This window comes from Pelobates fuscus, chromosome 4 (genome assembly GCF_036172605.1).
Source record: "Pelobates fuscus isolate aPelFus1 chromosome 4, aPelFus1.pri, whole genome shotgun sequence".
Lineage (NCBI taxonomy): Eukaryota > Metazoa > Chordata > Amphibia > Anura > Pelobatidae > Pelobates > Pelobates fuscus.
Genome location: NC_086320.1, coordinates 144557045 through 144579960, shown reverse-complemented (window position 1 = coordinate 144579960; position 22916 = coordinate 144557045). Strand labels below are relative to the sequence as shown.

The following is a 22916-nucleotide window of genomic DNA, read 5'->3' as shown; positions in this document are numbered from 1 at the left end:
CTGATTTTTATTCCCCAAGTGTGCTGGTCTCACTGTGGTCAGCAAGCTTCTGATCATCCTGATCATCTCAGCCAATCCAATGCTCCAGTAAAAGAAGCATTGGCAGTCTGTGTGCATGCGCATAAATCTCCACGTTTCAAACTCATAGCGATGTATGGACTTTATGAACCTCTACAGGGAGAATTTCATGTCTCCATACACAGCATGGAGATGCCAAACATCAGTCATCAATCTTTGCAGAATCTTGTCCAGGAAAGATTTTTTTTTTTCTTTCTAGTGACAACCACTAGAACTGGCCATAGGCAGCAACATAAACAGTGCCTTTTCCCAGGAAAGGTAGTGTTTACATTGCAAATACTAGCTCTTTGCCCCACAACATCTTTCTTTTTCATACTGACAGCAACTAGAGGTATTTCCTTCTGAAGACATGCAATTTTCCGAGTTACCTCAGATTCAAATTTCAGCGATCAGTCTGTGGAAGTCTGGTCTGGGCAGGCCAGCCTGGGTTTTCCGGTCACCCTGGGCCCCCCATTAAGCACCAGGTGACGTTAGACATAAGAGGGGACTGTGAAGTTTAGAAAGGGAGTCCCTTATCAATCTGTCAATGCACCCCTCCAAAACTCAAACCTACCCCATATGTTCCCATTCTCATGGGGCCTGCAGTGAGACACACATTAAAACACTAAATACCCAAAGGTTTAGTCCTTGGTCCCCTACTGTTCTCTATCTATACTACCTCCCTTGGTAAACTCATTAGCTCCTTTGGCTTCCAATATCATTTCTATGCGGATGACAAGCAAATCTACCTGTCCTCTTCTGATCTCTCCCCATCCCTCTTGACTAGTGTCTCTGACTGCCTCTCTGCTATTTCTAACTGGATGGCTTCCCACTTCCTTAAACTCAACTTGACCAAAACTGAAATTCTAGTTTTTCCTCACTCAAGCGTTGCTACTACTGTGTCTTTCTCCTTCCAAGTCAATGGTGCTACCATCAGCTCCACCACGCAGGCTCGCTGCCTAGGTGTTCTCTTTGACTTCGACCTCTCCTTCACGCCTTATGTTCAGTCTATCACCAAATTCTGTCTTTTCCATCTCAAAAACATTGCGCGCATCCGACCCTATTTAACGCAAGATGCGACTAAGGTGCTGGTCCATTCCATAGTCCTTTCTCGCCTTGACCACTTCTCAGTGGTCTTACGTGATCCCAACTTCTGCCGTTACAGTCCATAATGAATGTAGCAGCAAAGCTCATCTTCCTGTCTGCCCACACCTCCCACGCCTCACCCTTCTGTCAGTCCCTACATTGGCTTCCTGTAAGATATAGGGCTCAATTTAAAATTCTGGTTCTTGCTTTCAAATCTCTACATAATGCTGCTCCCACCTATCTATCCTCGCTAATGCACAAGTATGTCCCGTCTAGGCCCTTACCCTCTGCTTAGGACTTACGTCTATCTTCTGTCCGTACTCCCACCTCTGATGCTCACCTTCAAGACTTCTCCAGGGCTGCACCGTTCCTGTGGAACTCACTTCCCTCCTCCGTTAGATGTTCACCCAGCCTCCACTAAAAAAATCATTAAAAACCCACTTCTTCATAAAAGCGTATCAATTAAACTGTTACTAGCTCCCGACTGATTCCACTCTTGCAACTGTCATCAGTCTAATACTATCCTTACCTTTTGTGTCACGTTATCCCACTCCCTCAAGCATGTAAGCTCATTGAGCAGGGCCCTCAACCCCTCTGTTCTTGTGTGTCCAACTTGTCTGGTTACAACTACATGTTTGTTCATCCACCCACTGTAAAGCGCTGCCGAATTTGTTAGCGCTATATAAATTATAACATAATAATAATAATAAAACCATAAGCCCGTGTTTCCAGCCCAGGGCAATTGTTGTCACAGAAGGTCTTCATATTAAGTGCCCTCACACACTGCAGGCAATAATAAAATGTAAACAGTTTGTTTCAGACTTGGAGGTTGTGTGTTTATTTTACAGATCACACGATTAGGAAAATCTTTGAATTAAGGGAATAACACCTGAAACAGGTTAGTGCAGGTAATTCCGATTAAACATCTTTTGGAAATCACATACTTTGATTACTGACTGGTTTCTGGTACTTGACAAAAGGGAAGCAGATCCACTAGGAGAGGTTTTGTTTTGGTATTATTTATTACTGTAGATTATAATATTGGACCCTCCAGACAAGCAGTGGCTTGTCATTGTTAAGCCAGGCTAGTAGTGCAGGACTTGACATTTTGAGCCCTGTACATAGCATTGGTACAGTTATTTGTGATTCACAAGATGGAAATGTTTGATCCTTCATGGTAGTATACACTATACTTACACTTTGGTAGATAGTAAAGCATTCAATATTTGACGCTATCTTTTCTAGATATGAAACTGGAATCTGTTCACAAGTTACTTAATGATTTTCTAAATAAAGCATTTCAAACTAAATATTCATCTACAACTCCCACCCAAATAAATGCTAAAAAAAATTCTGCTAAATGTTGATCTCTAAAAAGTGTAGAAAAAGAAGCAGAATTACTTGCATAAGAATATAGCTGGATACACAGGAAGAAGTGAGAAGAAATTAATACATATATATTTGTTTTAACATTAAAACATCAAAACATTTGCATTTTATCCAAGACATGCACGTCAGCTTTTTGGCCCTTTCCCACAGGACCTTCTTCAGAGTTTTAAAAAATGTCTTTGATTTAAAAAAAAAAAAGATGATAATTAATATTCACATAAGAATATGTATTTTTTTAATTAATTTAGTTATATAAATTATGTTTTTATTGTATGTGTTTTATGTTATGAGAAATAGGATTTTGCACTTTATTTTTCACCAGCACTAACCTAACATTTATAGAAGTATTATATTATTTATGACCAGTGACCACTAATTAGTTATGCAGGGAGTTTTGCAATAGGTACTATTAACTATTTGCAATCATCCTAATTTATCTTGGATGTAAATAATTTAATATTCTACCAACAGTGGAATCATTTTGGAGGATATTAAAGGGACACTAAGCATCAGAACCACTACAGCTTGATATAGTGATTATCTGTGCAATCTCTGCAGAGTAAGCACTGATTTTTCTGAGAAAACCAGTTATTACTAAGTGACAATCACTCAGAGAGCCACTAGATGATGCTTCTTAGCTTGGGTGTATGCATCTCTATGAAGACAAGCGTGACGGTTGCCACTCATGTTCACTTGCTTTCCAATGCATCCCTTTGGAGAAGAACTGGATTGGCTGAGATTCTTAATAATGATAATCTCAACTGGGGATGAGTGACTACCAGGCCAAGCTTGTTGTGCCGCAGTAATAAAGGTAAGTTAATATATTACATTATTATTACTTCAGGGGGGTGGGGAGGTTGCATCTAAAGAAGTCATACATCATACTAACGTTAGAAATAAATCATATTCCTAACATAAAAGTGTTTAAACAACTTCATCTCTTCACTACATGCTTGCATTATTATTTTTTAAAGGGACACTATAGGCACCCAGACCACTTCAGCTCATTGAAGTGGTCTGGGTGCCAACTCCCATCACCCTTTTTTTTTTATAAACTGCAATAATTACCCCTGAGGGTTATCTCCTCCTCTAGAGGCTGTCTACCAGACAGCCACTAGAGGGACTTTGGGAATTGAAACAGACTTTTGGTCCGCTATCTGACACTGGACGTCCTCACGCTCTGCATGAAAACTTCCAACTTAAGATTTTCCCCATAGGAAAGCATTGAATAATGCTTTCCTATGGAAAGATCCTAATTGCGCATTAGGTCACCCGGCCGGCGGACGTCGGCAGGGGAGTGGTGTGGGTGGAGCTTAACCAGCGCAAACGGACATCGGCGCTAGACCCAGGTAAGTGACTGAAGGGGTTATTAACCTCTTCAGTGCTGCGGCAGGGGGCCTTGACAAAGGGGAAATCTATAGTGCCAGGAAAATGAGTTTGTTTTCCTGGCACTATAGAATCCCTTTAATAATAATAATAATTGTATAATCAATTTAAAACCACATATACACTATATTCATATAATGTAAAGGCGTAGTCATTTTTAAGAGACTATATTTTATTGCATTTCTTACAATGACTAGTTGATGAAGAAATTTCATTCATGTAGTGACCATGATAAAAATCAGATACGGTTTCAGTTATACAGACAGCACTATACACTGAACTACAAATTCTAGCAAAATAAAATCCAAATTGTAAAATTGAAGCCACAACTTGCCAAGGCATGACTACAGCTGAGTTGGAAAAAAAATTCTAGATCAACTACTGCTGCCCATGTTTTGACAAGCTAAGTTTTACTTCACTACAAACTAGAGTTACATTAATAGCCCTGACAGTAATGCATTTTTCATTAATCCTTTGTAGATTTCAGATATGTAGATTTGAATGTTCCATACAAAGCTCAGCTTGTGACATCACACCTGTGTCACAGTCAGTGAGTTACATCATAAATAACCCACCACTACACAAGTGGCTGGGAAGATGAAGCAATTTGCTGTTATTGGTTATCTGGATAACTTAACTAAATGAACAGCTGGAGGTGTGTACAGATGCCCCATATAAAAACTCAAGGAATTAAAACAGAATTTTAAAGGAACATTAGAGACAGCAAGCCCATTCAAGTAGCAGCTGCTCACTGTAATTAAAAACGAACGAACAGGCAGCTATTGCTGTACAGATTCACCCCACCATGCCCAGTTATTAATGTTAATGGTGACATTTTATCTTTGCTAATTTCATAGCTATAATTAATGAATCATTACCAATTAAAGGAATAACAACTGTAAAACAAAACTATATCTACACACGCACGATTTATTTATGTAGCACGTTAAAATGACACATTATTTACTGGCAAGATGGTCTGACAATAACTTTTTGTCATTTGTTCACTTGCTTACAAATCTCTACATAATGCTGCTCCCACCTACCTATCCTCCCTAATACACAAGCATGTCCCATCTAGGCCCTTACGCACGGCTGAAGACTTACGTCTATATTCTGTCCGTACTCCCACCTCTGATGCTCGCCTTCAAGACTTCTCCAGGGCTGCACCGTTCATGTGGAACTCACTTCCCTCCTCTGTTAGATGCTCACCCAGTCTCCACTCCTTCAAAAAATCATTAAAAACCCACTTCTGCATAAAAGCGTATCAATTAAACTGTTAATAGCTCCCGACTGATTCCTCTCTTGCAAATGCCATGTGTCTAATACTATCTTTAACTTTTGTGTCATTTTACCCCACTCCCTCTAGCATGTAAGCTTATTGGGCAGGGCCCTCAACCCCTCTGTTCCTGTGTGTCCAACTTGTCTGGTTACAACTACATGTTTGTTCATCCACCCACTGTAAAGCGCAGCGGAATTTATTGGCGCTATATAAATTACAACATAATAATAATAAGGAAAAATTTGATTTAGATGATTCTGACACTCATATTTTGGATGAAATGGTAAAACTGTTGCATGAACATTTTAATGTTTCTGATCAGGATTAAGACTTGAAACAATTGACAATGCCAAATTTAGAAGAATTGTATTTTTCCAATCCTGGACAAAAACATACCATCTCCTTATGCTATACCTATTTTGCTGGCGACGTAGGCCCTAAATTGGATTACATGCTGAAATGGGAGAGTGAGCTGGGTAGGGAATTTGAAGTTGAAGACTGGCACATCTCTTTACTAACACTGAAAGGCATTACACAATGTACATCACACATAGAAACACATTACAAACTATATACAGATGGTACCTTACACCTTATAGACTGTTTAAATTACAATTGACAAACACTAATTCATGTTGGAGGGGTTGTGGGAGGGTTGGAACATTATATCACATCTTATGGACATGTCATAAGATAACTTCATTCTGGAAAGACATACATAAACTCATTCAACCCATCATAACATTTCCAGTTGTAATATCCCCACATCTCTGTTTATTTATATATTTACCAGAAAATATATCCAAGGAGAAAGAATGCCTAATTTAAATAGTGTGAGTGGGTTGTGAGTTCTCACAAAGTACAAATGCTTTGATGGTTTAATGTGTGACATGCATGATATGCGTTGAATCTAAATGTCAGATTTGAGGAGGAAACATGGCAAGGCTTTAACCCTTTAAGGACCAAACTTCTGGAATAAAAGGGAATCATGACATGTCACCCATGTCATGTATCGTTAAGGGGTTAAACAGTATTTCAGTTTCCTAGCACAATTAACTGCCCCAAATAGCTATAGTAGCGATGGTGCTTGGAGTGTCCCTTTAACATGCAGTTAATGGCAAAACACTGAAGAGACATTTTTTCAGTAGGATATATTGCTCTGTTAGTTTCAGTGCTTCACATGTTCAACAACCCCCTCCCCCAATTCGCCAATGCTTTTTGTGGGTGGATTCTTCAACCCACTGCTCTATTTTAAACTCCAATCTCTAGCAAACTGAAACTTGAGTGAGGAATGCAGCAGAGTTCAAGATGACACATGTCATAATGCTCCAGAAGATCTCTATCTTATGTTTGCATGGGACCATGGCAGTTAAATAAACTGATATGGTATGCAAAAAAACATTACTAACTTTCATTTAGCACTTTGGTGGTGCACACATTAGACAAGTTAAAGTTCCACTATGTGAGATCACCTAATCAACATTTAGGGCTTGTTCACGAAAACTGTGAATTATAAAATGTAGACCACAATAGCTAAACTATAAAAAGAGCAGGAAGAGAAGCTATTTTGGACTAAAATAAAAACATGCTATTGCGTTTTCAATTCACCACAATGTAGAGATCAAACATACAGATAAAAAAAAAAAAAGTATCCCAAAAAACAATGTGAAAATTGTTGTTGTGTGTGTGTAAACATGACTAAGCCAAACTGTTAAAATAAAATAGGATTAAAAACAAAAACAAACAAACAAACAAACACAACTTACTCTCACTATAATGCCCATTCTTTTGCTCTCAGAAGTAAATGGAAAGATTTGTAGAATGAAGAATGTCAGAATCTGGCCACCGGGTGTCTTTAGCTGCATTGAGGTCAAATCTCTGTTGACAAGAGTAAGCCCCACACTCTCTGTCCACTGCACTAGCGCTACCTGCAGAGAAAACAAATGAACGTGTCAAGGGGTCAATTACACCACAGTGTAAAGCACAAGGAAACAAATAGACATATGTCAACAAGAGTAAACAGCCAGTGATTCATTACCCCACCAGTCTGGGATCGTCTTTAAACCACACACAGGTGAATTCAGCCTTTGAATGATCTGGCTAGTTTATCATAATTTTTAAAAAGTCTGCTCAGTCATACAGTATTTACAGCAAAGTCTTCAAATATTACAAAAAATAGAGGTTTATTCACTAAACAGTGATATGTGGTGAGCTGACAAGAGTGAACATGACAGCTTACTGTTGAACAAACAATCACCCAATTATTTGATGGGCTTTGTTTTGACAAATCTGAGGGATGGGGTATTAGAAAAGGATGGAACATGTTTATGGTACCCTCTTATCACCCCACATAATTAGTGAATGTGCAGGTACTGCTGCCCAGTTGTAAATGTTCCACCACATTGAGATGGGGGGGGGGGGGGGGGGGGGGGGTAAATTAACAGGAGGAACCTTGCATTGGTTTTCTCCGAATACCATGTGCAAGCTTTAGTTGGGGGTCACATCATAGTCCATACTTGCATGCTCCCTTGTCCCACCCATGCACTGCCGGTGGGATTATTTATTGATCTAATAAATGGTGTGAATATGCCAATTTTACAGTCCCCCTTACACATATGCATGGGGTCATTACTACAGTAAGAGGGGTGGGATGGGAATGCCATTTACCACCCCTCCTTTGCATCAAGACCCCCTCCCCTTTGGTTCCCAAGCCCTTAGCTACCTTCCCCATATTGTCGATCAATCTAATAATAGTTAATACATCGAAAAACCTGAAAACATTCTCGAATTAACATCAGATGTCGATCTCTTTGGAAGTGCAAAAGATAGCACAAAGAAAAAATTAAAAGTTGTGCCACCAAAAAATAATTCAGAAAAGACTAGAAGATTTGAATAGTTACTAGCATTTCCAGCAGGCAAATTCTCTGCTTTTTCTAATCAATGAATGATTTGACACAAGAGGTTCCTGCAGGCGGTAAACAGAACAAGATATAAAAATTCTAAATTCTACATACAGATCAATACGGGAGGCTAACACATTTAGACTTCTTTTTCAGGAAGTGTGTAAGGAGGCTGCGAGAGTCTCAGTCAGGGGAGATCGAACTAGGGCTGCATAAACAAAGTAAGTTAACTCTTAAATGAAAGAGCATTGAGCAGTGAACTATACACTAAAAACAGTCCATTAAGCTTGTTGTTTTAATACTTTACTTTAAAACGAGTCAGAACAAATTACAATTGTTATAATTTATTTAGTAAGTAAACATATTCAAAATCATGGTACACTTTTTATACAAATTCTCACACTGCAACAGACAGAGGCACCTAAAATAGAGAACATAGTTAATGTGGCGAGCACTATCCAAAATAACGACCAACACTAAAACATAGCTTATGTATTAATTACATATTTGAATTGCAGTCTGAAAAAAAATCAAACAAAAAGTCTAGACTCTTGATAAACAATGGCAAATTTAATGAAATCAAAACAATCAGTAAGAATTGATGTATGGATTGATCAGTAAAGCAAGCACAATGCTTAAGCAGAAGGAGCAATTTTTGCTACAAATAGTGGAATGAGATTTAAATAATGAGGAGACTTTAAAGGGTTAGTTTAGCCATAAAAACTGTGTCTTAATAAAACACTGTTTTTATTGTTAGAGTAACCCTTCCAAGTCTGGTACCCCCAAATTTTTAAAAACAAACAAAATCAAGCTAAAACTTACCTCCATTACAGCACTGCGGTCAAGTTCTCCCCTCAGCCCTATCTTCCTCCACTGACATCCCTCCTCCTCATTGGAAGTGAAAAGATGTCAGGAAGGACAGGTAGAATGAGATGAGGGGAGGGCGTGGGTGGCGCAATTGGAAGCCTGTCATCAGCATGTTGTGCGTGTTGATGTCATGCGTCCAGTATTCAGAGAACTGAGCCCAGAATTAGTTCTGGGATGTGTAATGACACTGCCAAAAGTGGAGTTCCATTTTTTTCAGCAAGGAGGTTGAAACTTACTATGTGCTATGTAAATCCTGTACATAGAGACTCCAGGCACCATTACCACTTGAAATCATTTGAGTAATCATGATGCTTGGAGTAATAATTTAAAAGAGCAGAGCGTTATTTTGGAGAGTACGGAGGTATGGCTGGCAAATCAGACATTTAGAGTAATTTCACCATGAAAACTGTTCATCCACCACAGTCTTCTTCTGAAATCAGCAGTTGAGTTGCACATATGCTCCAAGAAAGTAGATTCAACATTGAACCCAAGTAGACACCTATCTATAGAAGCATGTTAGTCAAGGTAACAATATAGGCCAGGTTTTTATCTATAATCACCCCCTTGTTTCTTCTCCAAAAGAGTAAGAAATATTTGGTTCCATATATGGAAGGAATTGTCTTGTTCACAAAAAGAAAAAGGGACACGTGAATTGTGATGTCACTGCAAGACGCAGATGAAAGCCTTCAAAAGAAGAAGATACACTGCTCGTGTACATATACACTTTTTTATTGTACATACTGTGATTTTATTTTATTTAATTCTCTGTAATTCTGATATAAAAACTTATTTCCTTTATAAATATATATATATATATTTTTTTTTACAAATACATTTTTTTTATTGTTCTGTGCTGCTCTAACACTTTCTGCACTGTCTTGACATTCCAAAGTTTTCGCCGCTTCTTGAGTCCTTAAAAAAACATCCTATATGTTGCTATGTAATTCCCAAGACAAAATCATGTGCATTAATTAAAATTTCTTAACTTTGGAGTCCATGATATAGAAAAGTGGGGTGTACTCCCCTTTTAAAGTCCTTTATGTTTCAGCTAACATAAACTAACTATTATGATTCACTGTAACTGTGATTCTCCGGTATCTCCCTTCATTCGAAAGCAGGCTCCATTCGATCCCGATGCATGCGCAAATGGGAAAGATTAATTTATATAATGGTGGGCGGCGCATTCAACTAGTGCAAAGATTTAAAAGAACAGCACTCCAAAATCTGCCCCTGGCAAACTGTTCAGATTTAAAGTTATAACATGGTACTTGGTCAGAACTTTACCTCTTCAGTTTTAATTTATTTCAAAGTTCTTTTCCAGCTAACTGCAGGTAGGGATTTTTTTGATTTGGTCCAATTACCTTTATTAAAATACATTTTTTGGAGAATTTTCTTTTCTTTTCTTGTTCAGTGGAAACTGTGGAATTATCTCCTACTTCAGTGAAGTCATCTGCTATAGGTCATAGGTAAGCATTATGTTTCCTTACTCTACGTAATAGGTTAAAGAGTGCATTGGAGGGTACAGTCTCTTATGACTTAAGTATTTACACCCCTCAAGACTGGTCTGGCCCTAGTTCTCCATCTATGAGAAGGGAGAAGACGGCTGCCTGCCCAAGAGGTGGTTCAAGGCCTTTGGATAACTGCAGGCTTTGCAGAATATGCCTAGCCCCGATTGCAGGAAAATCTAATAAATCTCAATTACCACAAGCCTCCACCTCCGCACAAGGTATTGCGTATTGGATTAAAAAGGCTGTGGTTGAAGGTATTGCAGAATCCAATAGGGGAAAGAGACCCAGATTGGATAGCTTCCAGATGGACTCTGATCTTTCAGAAGGAGAGCTATATAAAGAATCACTGGAATTAGAATCAGTTTCTTCCAGTGAAGAAGATAATTCTTAGTCTTCATGTCCTTTGGATTCCAAGGCTATTAAACATTTTGTTGCTGTGGTCAGAAAAACACCAAAGATTCCAGAGGATATTCCAGAAGCCTAAGCTTCAGATAAGAATTTTTGAAGGTTTCCGGAAAAGTTTGCCTCTACCTTAATGTTCTTAAGGAAGATCTCAACATCAAATACTTACCACAAGATCTGGCAGGCTTCTGCTCAGTGGCTGAATATGGAACCAAAATATGTTAAAACCCCTTTCATATCTCAGGTTTAGTTTTTTTTTTTTTACAGGCTGTACTTGACAGGGGTCTTAGCATGAGTACCATCAAGGTTCACTGCTCTGTTATATCAGCATTATCAAGAATAAAATGGGCAGAACGTCATATTTTACAACATCCCATGGTGATTTGTTTCTTCAAAGCAGTCATTATGATTTGATCTCCATTATGCTAATTTACAGCTCCCTGGGATTTGCCCCTAGTCCTGCACGCTTTGACAGAGGCAAAAGACCAACCTAGTCTTGGCCTTAGTATCTGCAAGAAGAATGGCAGATATTAGAGCTTTATCAGTGAAGAACAATACACATACACATAAATATATATATTTTTTTCCTGTCATTCTATGGTTTCGACATATCAGAGATTGTTATTCCTGTATACCTTTAGAACCCATCAACACCTGAACTTAACTTGAAGATATGTATCTCTGTCTACATTGAGAGAACAGCTTCATGGATAAATTCCAATCAGCTCTTATAAATCCCCTGGGGTTCTTGTAAAAGTAAAGCCGCTTCAGTCTCTTCCCTTCGCTCCTACACAGTCTCATCAATTTCCAGAGCCAAAGGTATCCAGGCCCATCCTACCGGATCCATAGGTCTTGGGCTGCAGAGTCTGGAGTTCCAGCAGAGAGCATTTGCAAAGCTGCCAATTGGACATCCCCAAAAGCCTTGGTCCAACACTACAAAGTAGATGTCTCTTCAACACCTTATTCTTAAATTTGATCTGTCCATTTTGAACTTGCGTAATTCCCATACTTAGTTTGCAATAAACCTTTTTGCAGCATGCTATTACCCAATGTATTTCTTTACTGCTAAGGTATTCCCCATTAGTTAAATGCTGCCATGATTAGCCATACTTACCATCATTTTCTTTTCCTGGCTAATATCCATGGCAGCAATTGCACCTCCCACCCTCTTTTTCTCTGACTTGTTACTTGACTTGGGAACTGGTGTTATAGCTTAGCCTTAATTGTTTTTTTGTTTTGTTTTGTTTTTTAACAGTTTTTCCTGTCCTATTATCCTCCTGGAAGATATTATATATTAGAATCCTCATCTGCACCTATGGGTAGGAGCTGGGGCGGTACATTGGGTCCTCAAAGGTAATATTAAATATTAGAGCCCCAAACCACTGCCAATGAGCAAGAGATGAGGGGGACATTAGGACCCCCTGTTTAATTAATTTAAAGCCCCCACTTGCTGAACATTGGCAGGGACAAAAGTCCCCCCCTTTATTATTTAATTGGCCTCACTGTGATTCCCTTTGTATGTTAATATTGACTGGGCAGCAATAGTCTTTTATGCCTCCATAGACATGTCTCCATTTGCTTCAATAAAACCCACAGGCTTTTTTTTTTTTTTTTTTTTTTTTTTTTTTTTATATTTGCCCACTGGCAGCTAGTGCTGCAAATCCAAAAAAAGCATTTAATCAATAATTTTTTGCTGTCGACATTTTGAGGATTATGTCCTTAATAAATTGCATTTGAATGCATGGTTTATTGGCGGTGGTGCCACTATGAACTGTATATGTTTGCAAATATTTGTAACTTGTAAACATCAATCAATAATAATGATTATTATTGCCATTTATGCCAAATATATATATATATATATATATATATATATATATATATATATATATATTATATATATATATATACACACACACACTTGGAATTTAAAACATTGGATTTGATCATATATATAGTGAGAAAAGTGGTGTATAATTGCACAATAAAACTTCAAGATTTGGGGGCCGGGCGGGGCTTGACGGACAAGCTGAGCGGACGTGTGTTCCATGAGCTCCTGAGTTAAATGGGCGAAAAAAGCAATTTAAACCCGATATTACCACAAAACACGACTTGCTGTATAGTGGGGTTCTTGATGAATCGGTTAGTACCAGACACGGAACTCTCCAGGTCCAGACTACCCACTTTCCACTTTTTGCAGCCTTCAAGCTCGACAGACGTCAGAGAGACGGCCGCTCTCCAGACGCTGCAATTCCTTAAACTGAGCGGACTTCTGTCCCCCCTTTGAACCGGTGGGGGTCATCCTGGTCCCAGGAGTTCTCCCACCGCTAATCTTGCACCTGCCTGTTGCCGTGTGGGGGGGCACCTACGATGGCGGAGATCACCACCAGAGACTCAGCCGAGACCCTTGTCAACGTCACTCTAGCCAAGCTGGACCTAATCTGCACCAGGTTCTGGGATGCTATTGAGGTGAGGAAACAGTGTGAGCAGACAGCTCAATCACCCACCTCGAAAACACAAACGCAAGCTACTTACCTGCGCCAGACCACACCGCACAAGAGGTTTACATACACCTGGTCAGGCCAGAGAGCACCTACCACTACTCAGCTGAGACCCGGAGCGGTTCACCACTTGGAGCAGGGAGCTGAGCATGAATGGCCAGGCTGGCCCATGGGGGACTGCTCCGGCAAGCAAAGGGGCCCCAGCAAAGCCTCCAAGTGGTGGAAAGGGAAGACCTCCGACCAGACGACGTATAGGCATGCAAAGGAGGGGAGGCCCGCGAGGCTCGCTATATCGGGGGCAGTTAAATGTCAGCGCACCAAAAATCAAGATGGCGAACCCACTCCCGCCGACTGGGCCTCAGGTGAACTCATCCCAATCAGCTCACTACGGCTCCTATGATCCCTCAAGCTGCGCCTTCCTCTATGCTCAAAGCAGCGGGCACCCTGGCTTCACACCACCCTACATGGCTGCCAAGCCCAAAGGAACGACAAGCAGCGCCAATCCGCCCCAGTAAAGAGTAACATCCAGCTGTACACTTCCTGCCGGGTCCGGAGAAGCGACCACCGGCTCCTGTTGGCGGACTCAATATACAACAGGCCCCAGCTGAAGCTTTCTTGTCGCCCTAGGGTTGAGATCATGCTTCTGGTCTCCAGATGGGGCATAGGCTGATCGATAAGAACTATTCCTGCACCTGCCTTGCCCTTCTACACCCTGAATAGTTTTATTTTATTATGTATATGTTATTCCACTCCCCTTCGCATGTATTGTTTAGAGAACCACGATATTTCTGAGTGAAGTCACTGTGGGGATTTCCGTTGCCTAAAATAAGCTTAATTGTTAACAAGCAACATGCATTAATTTTATTTTACTTTATAAGCATGTTTATTGCATCTCCATACCTATGTGTCTAGTTCATCCTAAAGGTCTACCTAGCGTCCCTGGAACATATACAGCCTTATTATTAAGTGTACCTAGCTTTCTTTATATACAACCTTAAAATGTGCAGTCTCATCAAAATGCTGCTCAACAGTTATGTTTCAATATGCTATATTTAATTTTGAACCCGCCTGTACTGTTAGAGTATTGTAGGATCTGTTAAGTTATTACCATGCACTATCAAAATTCCAGGGCGTCACAAAGTAGACCAAGGCCATCATAATCATCACCCTCGGGCCTGTCATGCTCAGCCATCCAGGGGGCCTGGCGAATCATATACCACCACAGAGCCTGGTATGAGTCATCTAGCTACGCCTTCACCCACCCTAGACCCAAGTCCGGGATCCAGGTTCCAGTGGGCAGACCTCTCCTACTCCCAGAGAGCGTAGCAGGAACAGCTCTTAGAGCTAGTGATTATAATTCCTGGGGAGTATAGTGATATAGCAATCCCCATGATAGATACAGCCATTTCCCCCACACATGAGATGAGACTCTATGTTGAGGGTAAGCAGGAACAGAATTTAAATGGAGGCACATTTGCCTTTTATGCAAGTTTCTCAACAAGGGCGACACCCAGGTGAACCTTGTTGGGCACAGGGACACAAAGTGAACAAACCAATACAAACAGAGTCATACAGTGAGACATTCCCGTACACAAACAATAGAATCCCTCCTCTGTACTTTGGAGATAATTGAATCAGGAACTGTACTAATCTAACTCAATTATCTGCAAGCACAGAATAATATACAATTTTATGAAACCCCAAAAAGTACCCTAAAAACACATAAAACCCCATAAAAGTTACATCCCCTGATCTGGGTGAACAACATATCCAAAAATCACCCAGATCGGTTCACGGGTTCAGGACTTTCCTGGAAGTCATAGTTTTGACCTACCATGCACATGGTCTTATGCCCAAAACAGTTCCAGGGAAATCAGTGCTAACAGTCGGTCAAGTTCCGCAGTCTTTCACAGGTTTCCCTGCAGGGCCCATAGTCTGTGGGGCAGGAGGCTGGCAAGCAGGCCCCTCCAAGTACTAGTGACGAGGTTACTTCCGCCACGCATATTTATGTATTTATTTGATATTTTTGCTAATTATTTTCTAAAAAAATATATATATCAGCTTCAGATCAAGCCTTTACTGGCAGTAATGTAATCAATTTGGGTTTTGGGAGTCAATAAATATGAACAACTGGAATGTAATCAAAACCATAATGTGTAGCAGTAATTTTCCAACGGACTGAGGAGTCTTAGACTTATGTTTAGGAAGTAGGATTGTTAAATCTATACATTCTTTGTGCCTTATTTAGTTTGTGTAGAACAAACCCTTTCAATATTTCCTTCTAATGCCATTATTTTTCCTGACTGACTAACATAAACCCCATCACACATTGTTTTCCTATCACGGGGGCACTGCCATGCATTGCAGGCTTCTTGGCAGCAGTAGAGCTGAGGTTTTGAATTTGGCACACTTCAAGTACTTACCACCTACTAACCTGAGCTTTTGGCTGCTGTTCCGTTATTATCTAGAGGTAGCAACCCTATACAGAATCCATTACAAAATGTCACTTTCAGCCCTTATAAAAACACACAGATTTAATCACAGACTAAGTAAAAAGCTATTCTGCAAAAGCAGTCCTAAGGTGTAAAAAGTCTGCAGCTCACAATATTTTTGACCAAAGCACAGAGGGCTTCTATTCAGTCTGAAATTCTGGCACGCTTGTTAGCTTAAAATGACAATTAAAACAAAGCAGTAAATCAAACAGCATGATGTTTTTAATTTTCATTAGCAGCAAGACATTAGTAAAATGATGTAGGACAATTACTCACAAAAAAACTACTGAGGGTTTTAATTTAGTGACCTTTGGCTTTCCAGTAATGTATCGGATTCTTAGATATAGCTTTTAACTACCTCATTCTTTCATGTAGACTGTTGTTGCCAATACCGATAGATAACAATTGAATTACCTAGTTCTAAATTAACTAACCATTGAAACGATTTCAAGAAGATGAATGCGATTTATTTTCTACTTACTGATACTAGACAGAAAAATATGGCACAATGGTTACATTTGGAAGTGCTTGAATTTTTTTTTTTTTTATCTTTAACTCTTTCAGTCCTCGAAATGCTGCAAGTGGAAGAATAAGCCTGTTTGTTGTTAACTAATGACACAGATGGGCTGCAGTAGGCTTTCTAAACAAAAATAGGAACTATTTTCACACACCATTTAAAAGAACATGGTAAAAATTAAAAAGGAATTTAAACTTTTGTGTTAGTGACAATTCCTCTTTGTCTCTCCCCAACAAATGTTATTTTATTTGACATTTACTGGGTTGACATGTGCAGTAGAGTTAAGTATAAATGCATTAACTTCCATTACTACTAAGATGCTCTGCATTCCCTGGGTATCTTATTCTCACAATACCTTGGTGACATGCAGATAATTATGGGACAATTTGTACATGCACCAGATGCCAGGCTATACTGTCAAAGTCTTATGATATCTACAATAATTCACCCTCTAAAATTGAAGGGGGTAAAATAAATTATAAAACAAAGGGAAGGAATGTTTAAAAAATAATAAAGGTTTAACTAATATGATGTACCATAACCAGTGATGAGACAATATATTGCATCATTACCACTAATGGGGCCGTTTCTCTTTAAAGCAAATAAGCAAATGTTGATATTGAAAAGACTACACCAGACCTGTTCTTGACACTCATTTTTGCTGGATTACAACCCCTATAAATAGGGCACAAAGAACTAAGGCAAATATAGCCAAACAAAATGTCTGGAGGCTCTCTCCTGGCTATACAGTAAGTGATCAGATGTGGGTAAAGAATAGTCAATTCAGTCTTCATACATTTGTCATTGGTTAAATAGTAGCCTCTGAAATTCTTTCTGATGTTTGGCTTTGTCCTCTGTTAAGTCTTGAAATTACTGGTCTTGTCTAATACTACATATTGTTTGCAAGATGGTACTTTCTGTTCCTTTGTGTTTATGATGCAAAGAAGTAGAACATGAACTTTTGCTTGTACTGTTTAGAAGTTACTCCTAGCCTATAAAGTGGTCTGATACTCCCAAGCAGGAAGCGCAAGCTTCCTGTGTTTTTGCTTTGACTGACGCGTTTAACCTTTAAAACTTGCGTCCATCAATCTGGACTATAATTAATGTTGCAATTTGTTTGAAATGCTATGGTTAGTCTTGTGTCAGAGGTTCTAATGAAACCCACAACTTCCAGGATACATTAAAAAAGAAAAGAAAAGAAAAAAGTTTAACAAACAAAAACTGCACACAATAGACATGGTAAACACAGTAAAATACTAAGATATAAGTTTAAACACCTTTCATAGTGAAACACCAAGAACATTACATTACTCACAGAAGATTAATGTGGCTTGTCAGTTACATTAACATTATTTTATTAGTTCAGGCATTTTGAAAAGTAATCTTAAATGAATACTCTAAGCATCATAAGCACCAGAGCTCACTGTAGTGTTTATGGTGCTAAGAGTACTCTGACACTATCCCACGTTACTATGTCAAACCATTTTAGTATACTTTAACAACTTACCTGGGATCAGCCAAGTGTCTGCACCACGTGTGCTGCATCAGAGAGCACTTATCTAGTGAGCGCTGCCTTGCATGGCTCTATGGAGCAATCCGGCTTCTCTTGCTGGAGAAGACTCGATGTGGCGGATGTTGTGCGAGCACACGGTGAAACAAGTTGTTAATAAGATGTGACATCTTGCAGAGTGACAGTGCCAATGTACACTTGCCAGTGTCACTATAACCACTAAAGTAGGCTGCAGTAGCTATGGTGTTAAGAGTGTATTTTAATAAATGATGATAAATAAAAAAAATATGGAAAAAACAAATAAATAATAAATAATGGGGGAAAAAAAGTATATATATATATATATATATATATATATATATATATATATATATATCTGAGGTGCATACTGGAAAATATATTTTTATCACAAAAAATGTTCTATTTCCAATTCATTATAATCTGCAATCTGGTTTCCGAATAGTTAATGTTGGTGTCAGCTGCTAGTAGTTCAACGATAGGAACCTGCCTTAACTGAATTAACATTTTTACAAAGTTAGTGGCTTAGTACATTTTCAACTGTCAATACTAAAGAACTAGAACTAGAAAAATACATAGAGTATGTAGGGATCTATGCAGTCAGATGCATTATCTTACAGACTTTAGACCTTGGAGATGGTTTTTTATGTTTGGCTGCTAAACATGCATTCTTCTTGCCAGCTTGAAATCCACTTTTTGGGCATCACCTTGCTATGTGATTTGCAAGTTTCCCTATACATACATGGCTCATTTTGTTTGTTACATTATGGAAATCTAAAGGGTAGGTAGAGGTGTATTGAAGGTATATTTCACATATTTAACACTACTACTTTACATTTTTGTTGATTTTGTTGCCCTAACACATTATTATTATTATTATTAATGCCATCTATATAGCGCCATCAGATTCCATAGCGCTTTACAATATTATGAGGGAGGGGGGGATTTAACTGTAAATAGGACAATTACAAGAAAATTTACAGGAACGGTAGGTTGAAGAGGACCTTGCTCAAACAAGCTTACAGTCTATAGGAGGTGGGGTATAAAACACATTAGGACAGGAAATATCAATCAAATAAGGTAGGAGTGAAGCAGAGCTGGAGGAGAGAGTAAAGTGCTGCCCTTTAGGAGAGAGCAAGAGACAGGTATGTGAGGTAGAGGTTACTCTAGGAGGCAATAAGCTTTCCTAAAGAGTTGGGTTTTAAGGCATTTCTCAAACAATTGAAGACTAGGGGGGAGTCTGATGGCGGTAGGCAGGCTATTCCATAGGAAGGGAGCCGCCAGCGAGAAGTCCTGCAAGCGTGAGTTGGCTGTACGGGTGCGAGCAGGGGACAGGAGAAGGTCACAGGCAGAGCAGAGAGACCGAGAAGGGGCATACCTATGGGTCTGTGAAAAGATATAAGAGGGGTTAGAAGTGTTCAGTGCTTTATGGTATGGGTTAGCACTTTGAATTGACTCCTTTAGGATACAGGAAGCCAATGCAAGGACTGACAGAGGGGTGAGGTGTGAGAGGACCGACTAGAGAGGAAAACCAGTCTGGCGGCAGCATTCATTACAGATTGTAGCGTGGCAAAACGATGTTTGGGAAGACCAATTAGGAGAGGGTTACAATAATCCATGTGGTAAATTACTAGAGCATGGACAAGCTCCTTGGTAGCATCTTGCGTAAGAAAGGGGTGGTTTTTAAAATGAAATCTACAGGATTTGGCAACATACTGGATGTGAGGCCAAAATCAAGTATGACACCAAGACAGCATGCTTGCAAGGATGGACTTATGTGGATACCACTAACTTGAAGGGAGAGCAAAAGAGGAGGATCAGTATTGGGAGGAGGAAAGACAAGGAGCTCAGTTTTAGAGAGATTGAATTTCAGAAAGCAGGAGGACATCAAGTCAAATATGGAAGAAAGGCAAGTAGTGACACGTTACAGGACGGCAGGTGAGAGGTCCATGGAGGAGAGATATATATCTGGTTGGCAGCGTACAGGTGGTAGTGGAATCCAAATGAGGTACTACGTTTGCCAAGAGTATAAAGAGAAAATAGAAGGGGACCAAGGACAGACCTTGGGGGACTCCAACCGAGACAGGAAGAGGGGAGGGGGTATCCTTAGAAAAGGACACACTGACTGAGCATTGGGTGAGATAAGAGGAAAACCAAGAGAGGACAGAGTCACAGAGACAGAGAGATTGAAGAGTTTGAAGAAGGAGAGCATGATCAACAGTGTCAAAGGCAGCAGAGAGGTCAAGAAGAATTAGTATGGAGTAGTGACCTTTGGATTTTGCTGCGATTAGGTCGTTAGTAACTTTGATAAGAGCAGGAGAGTTGAGAGGATGGAAGCCAAATTGAAGAGGGTCAAGGAGAGAGTTGGATTGAGGAAGTAAGACACACAAGCTTTGAGGAAAAAGGGAGCAGGAGATATGGGACAATATTTAGAGGGAAAGGACGGGTCAAGATATGTTTTTTTCAGGATAGGTACTACAGTGGCATGTTTAAGGTCAGCAGGGACAATGCCAGAAGAGAGAGAGCAGTTGAAGATGTGTGTTAAGGAATGCACAAGACACGGGGAGAGAGATCTGATAAGGTGAGATGGAACAGGATCGAGCGGGCAAGTGGTGGGGTGAGAGGATGAAAAGCGCAGGCACCCTTGTTCAGTAGCCGGGGAGAAAGTCTGAAGGGTAGGAAAGGCATGATCTACGTGTGGTTGAGAAAGAGAACAGCAAGGTGTGGAGAATTCTTTCCTTAGCTGTTCAATCTTGTCGGTAAAGTAGCATGCAAAGCTATCGTTGTAAGGTCAGTTTTGGGGTGGTCACAGCAGGGCGAAGAAGAGATGCCTGGGGTTGCGGGAGCATGAGCTAATAAGAGAAGAAAAGTAAGACTGTTTGGCGAGGGCAAGGCATGTTTATTGTTGTATCCTATTACAATATCGAAAGCTTTATAATGCATGACAAAAAGCAGACCACATAATATTGCCTTTATAAATCTTGAACACATAAATTGTCGATTGTGTTAAAATGTCTCTTTTTTACAATGTGGCACAATTTGCAGTACATCGAGCGTCACATACGGTCAATATTTAAAATTCCGAATCACAGTGTGACTGTATGATGCACACCCATATAAATATATGCTTCATATTCAGGTACAGGCCCTCTCTGTATTTGTATCATTCACACTTTGTCCCCCTCATGCTGCCAAAACAGCACTAGTGCATCAAGGCTAGGATTCCACAAGACATCTGAATGTGTCCTGTGGTATCTGGCACCAAGACATTAGCAGGAGATCCTTTAAGTCCTGCAAGTTGGGGCCTCCATGGATTGGATTTGTTATTCCAGCATATGCCAAGATGCTCAATTGGGTTGAGATCTGGGGAATTTGAAGGCCACACCTTTCTTTCATGGATACTAGTCTTTGGTTCTGATGCATCAATGAGCCTTGGGTGTCAATGACGCCAAATACCCTGACGAAGGGCAGCATAAAACCAGGATACACCACTATATATATATATATAAATTAATTTGGGAGCAGCCCTGAATTTACTTGCTTCATTATTTCTTCTCTTAGGCCCAAATACCCATCGCTCTTTTCTACCCTAATGCCCCTCTTTTCTAGGAGCTCCATATTGTTAGTGTGTCTTCGTGCAAAACAGAGTTCCGCAGAAATAATACTCACAGAAATGTGTCTTGAAACTATAATGAATATGTTTAGAAATACGTTTTTGGAAATAGGATACATTATTCTTATTCTAAATTACGCTTTAGACACATAAATTGTTCTTAATAAGTCACCTAAAATGTAACAGAACAACCCCCATGCACAGTCCTAAAATGTGTCCCTCTTTTTCCATTTGAAATGTTGTGAGGTATGTGTAATTGATGTTCCAAAGTCTACAACATTATTATAGCAAATGTTTGATGCAAACAAATTTTGCAATGCTTCTTTGCAACGCGCTCAGACATTTTTCAATTAAACGCAATTGAAGTTATAAACTTGGAATTATGACACTTGACATCAAATCCGCTTCAAGTTTGTTTTCCTGGCACTATGGTGGTCCTTTAACACAGATTAACTCATTATTAAGAATTTAGAAGATTGACATCAAATCCGCTTCTAAATTCTTAATAATGAGTTAATCTGTGTTAAAGAACCACCATAGTGCCAGGAAAACAAACTTGTCTTCCTTGCACTATAGGGTCTTTAGGACCCCCCACCCCCGCCGGGCTGAAGGGGTGAAAAACACTTACCTTTCTCCAGCACCAGGGTCCCTCGGCGCTGGGGAACTCTCCTCTCTCTTCCGACGTCAGCGCTAAATGCGCATGCGCGGCAAGAACTGCGCACGCATTCAATCAGTCCATAGGAAAGCATTTCTCAATACTTTCCTATGGACGTCAGCGTCTTCTCACTGTGATTTTCACAGTGAGAAGCGCGGAAGCGCCTCTAGTGGCTGTCAATGGGACAGCCACTAGAGGCTGGATTAACCCTATTGTAAACATAGCAGTTTCTCTGAAACTGCTATGTTTACATCTGCAGGGTTAACCCTAGATGGACCTGGCACCCAGACCACTTCATTGAGCTTAAGTGGTCTGGGTGCCTATAGTGGTTCTTTAATTCATGAATATGAGGGAGAAAAATACCTGACTGAAAGCCCTCCTTGTTTGATCAGCCATTAGTTGATGCTTTAAATGGCATAGCACCGTACACATTAAATGGCATGGGCTGTGCTTTTACAACCCTTGCTAATTTCATAGGGCGATTAGATTTTCCCTTCATTTGATTGGATATTTGGATTCTGACCAAAGGGTGCTTCGGCACAGGAGGCAAAACATAGGACATCAATATGTGTTAATGGCTTTTTAAAATAACCTTCCTTATATAGCAACAAAAACATGACTTGATGTTTGTCCACCGATTAAGGCTATTGCAACAGATTAGTTATGATGTTATGAAATTCTTCTACTACCACACAAAGACAACAGAATTATTATTTTTTTGTAAATTAAATCT

At 39.7% G+C, this 22916-nt stretch overlaps 1 protein-coding gene across 3 annotated transcripts in view; it reads right to left on the bottom strand.

Moving 5' to 3' along the window:
• ATP9B (ATPase phospholipid transporting 9B (putative)) overlaps positions 1–22916 on the bottom strand; it is a 378894-nt gene that overhangs the window by 45742 nt on the left and 310236 nt on the right. For all 3 annotated transcript variants that reach the window (XM_063451645.1, XM_063451646.1, XM_063451647.1), the window contains one exon: positions 6967–7128. In XM_063451645.1, the coding sequence (XP_063307715.1) occupies positions 6967–7128 (162 nt within the window). The remainder of the gene's footprint in view (positions 1–6966; positions 7129–22916) is intronic.